Source organism: Sander vitreus, chromosome 23 (genome assembly GCF_031162955.1).
Source record: "Sander vitreus isolate 19-12246 chromosome 23, sanVit1, whole genome shotgun sequence".
NCBI classification, from domain to species: Eukaryota; Metazoa; Chordata; class Actinopteri; order Perciformes; family Percidae; genus Sander; species Sander vitreus.
In genome coordinates, this window is record NC_135877.1 from 22,956,949 (window position 1) to 22,959,448 (window position 2,500).

At 46.0% G+C, this 2,500-nt stretch overlaps 1 protein-coding gene across 5 annotated transcripts in view; it reads right to left on the bottom strand.

The window, feature by feature from the left end:
- The window catches only part of psda (pleckstrin and Sec7 domain containing a), a 91,316-nt gene that overhangs the window by 33,962 nt on the left and 54,854 nt on the right, over positions 1 to 2,500 (bottom strand). For all 5 annotated transcript variants that reach the window (XM_078242614.1, XM_078242613.1, XM_078242612.1 and 2 more), the window contains one exon: positions 295 to 492. In XM_078242614.1, coding sequence (XP_078098740.1) covers positions 295 to 492 — 198 coding nt within the window. The remainder of the gene's footprint in view (positions 1 to 294; positions 493 to 2,500) is intronic.

Sequence of the window (2,500 nt, forward strand, 5' to 3'; positions counted from 1 at the left end):
GTACATGTTATAAACACACTGGGGACAGAAGCAGGAGAGTACATATGATGTACATGTACATGTTATTAATACAGTGAGGGCTGGGTACCCAATTCGGCTTTCTAGCTCTGAAAAGCCGGAAAAATTTTGAAATATGTTGGAATATTTTCAGAATAAAGGTCTGAAGAATACGGAAAAAGCAAAAAAAACTCCCGTACCCCCTGCAGTCCTCCAAAGTACCCCCGCTTGAGAACCCCTGCTCTATAGGACCCCCAGCCCTGTGAATATGTACCGAGGACCCAAACACACACTGACTTCTTGCCAAGGTGGCGAGCCACGTCTGACTTCCTGAAGCCGTCGAGGCTGTATAGGCGTTTGGCGAGGCGCTTGGCCGCCTGTAGGTCAGCCTTGGTGCCGTTCCCAAGCGCCTCCTCGCTGCCGCCGAGCGCCAGACGCTCCGCCACGTCTGCCTGCGGGTACAGCAGCTCGGGGGGGCGGTTCACCGGCCGCTCCCTGCAACACACAAACACACACACGTTATTTCAGGACTTTTTATCATTTCCTAGCCTTAACACACAAAAAAACGTTATTACAATACACACCAGACTCCATGTAAATAATCAGGACTTTTAGCGTGTATAGAGCCAGCATATTTCCACCAGACTCCATGTAAATAATCAGGATTTTTAGCGTGTATATAGCCAGCATATCTCCACCAGACTCCATGTAAATAATCAGGACTTTTAGCGTGTATAGAGCCAGCATATCTCCACCAGACTCCATGTAAATAATCAGGACTTTTAGTGTGTATAGAGCCAGCATATCTCCACCAGACTCCATGTAAATAATCAGGACTTTTAGTGTGTATAGAGCCAGCATATCTCCACCAGACTCCATGTAAATAATCAGGACTTTTAGCGTGTATAGAGCCAGCATATCTCCACCAGACTCCATGTAAATAATCAGGACTTTTAGCGTGTATAGAGCCAGCATATCTCCACCAGACTCCATGTAAATAATCAGGACTTTTAGCGTGTATAGAGCCAGCATATCTCCACCAGACTCCATGTAAATAATCAGGACTTTTAGCGTGTATAGAGCCAGCATATCTCCACCAGACTCCATGTAAATAATCAGGACTTTTAGCGTGTATAGAGCCAGCATATTTCCACCAGACTCCATGTAAATAATCAGGACTTTTAGCGTGTATAGAGCCAGCATATTTCCACCAGACTCCATGTAAATAATCAGGACTTTTAGCGTGTATAGAGCCAGCATATTTCCACCAGACTCCATGTAAATAATCAGGACTTTTAGCGTGTATAGAGCCAGCATATCTCCACCAGACTCCATGTAAATAATCAGGACTTTTAGCGTGTATAGAGCCAGCATATCTCCACCAGACTCCATGTAAATAATCAGGACTTTTAGCGTGTATAGAGCCAGCATATTTCCACCAGACTCCATGTAAATAATCAGGACTTTTAGCGTGTATAGAGCCAGCATATCTCCACCAGACTCCATGTAAATAATCAGGACTTTTAGTGTGTATAGAGCCAGCATATCTCCACCAGACTCCATGTAAATAATCAGGACTTTTAGCGTGTATAGAGCCAGCATATCTCCACCAGACTCCATGTAAATAATCAGGACTTTTAGCGTGTATAGAGCCAGCATATCTCCACATGTAAATGGATGAATTAAGGGTTTATTTCAACCAAACCAGAGTGGTGATTGTTGGAACAGTGGAAAGATGAAACAGATTTGTGCAATTTACTTGATGGTAATAAACATTTAAACTGTTACCAACAACATCAAACACAATGATATCACAAAACGGAATAAAATACGAAAAAGTAGTACTATTTTACAGAGGTTTGCAATGATTATCTTTTCCCCCACAATGCATTGCATTGGCACAGACGAAAGCCCCGTCTCTGTTCACTGCCTATGGTCTCGGTTTGTGCCACTGGTCTCGGTTCACTGGCTATGGTCTCGGTCTGTGCCACTGGTCTCTGTTCACTGGCTATGGTCTCGGTTTGTGCCACTGGTCTCGGTTCACTGGCTATGGTCTCGGTTTGTGCCACTGGTCTCGGTTCACTGGCTATGGTCTCGGTTTGTGCCACTGGTCTCTGTTCACTGGCTATGGTCTCGGTTTGTGCCACTGGTCTCGGTTCACTGGCTATGGTCTCGGTCTGTGCCACTGGTCTCTGTTCACTGTCTATGGTCTTGGTTTGTGCCACTGGTCTCTGTTCACTGTCTATGGTCTTGGTTTGTGCCACTGGTCTCTGTTCAATGTCTATGGTCTTGGTTTGTGCCACTGGTCTCGGTTCACTGTCTATGGTCTCGGTCTGTGCCACTGGTCTCGGTTCACTGCCTATGGTCTCGGTCTGTGCCACTGGTCTCTGTTCACTGGCTATGGTCTCGGTCTGTGCCACTGGTCTCTGTTCACTGTCTCTGGTCTCGGTTTGTGCCACTGGTCTCGGTTCACTGGCTATGGTCTCGGTCTGTGCCACTGGTC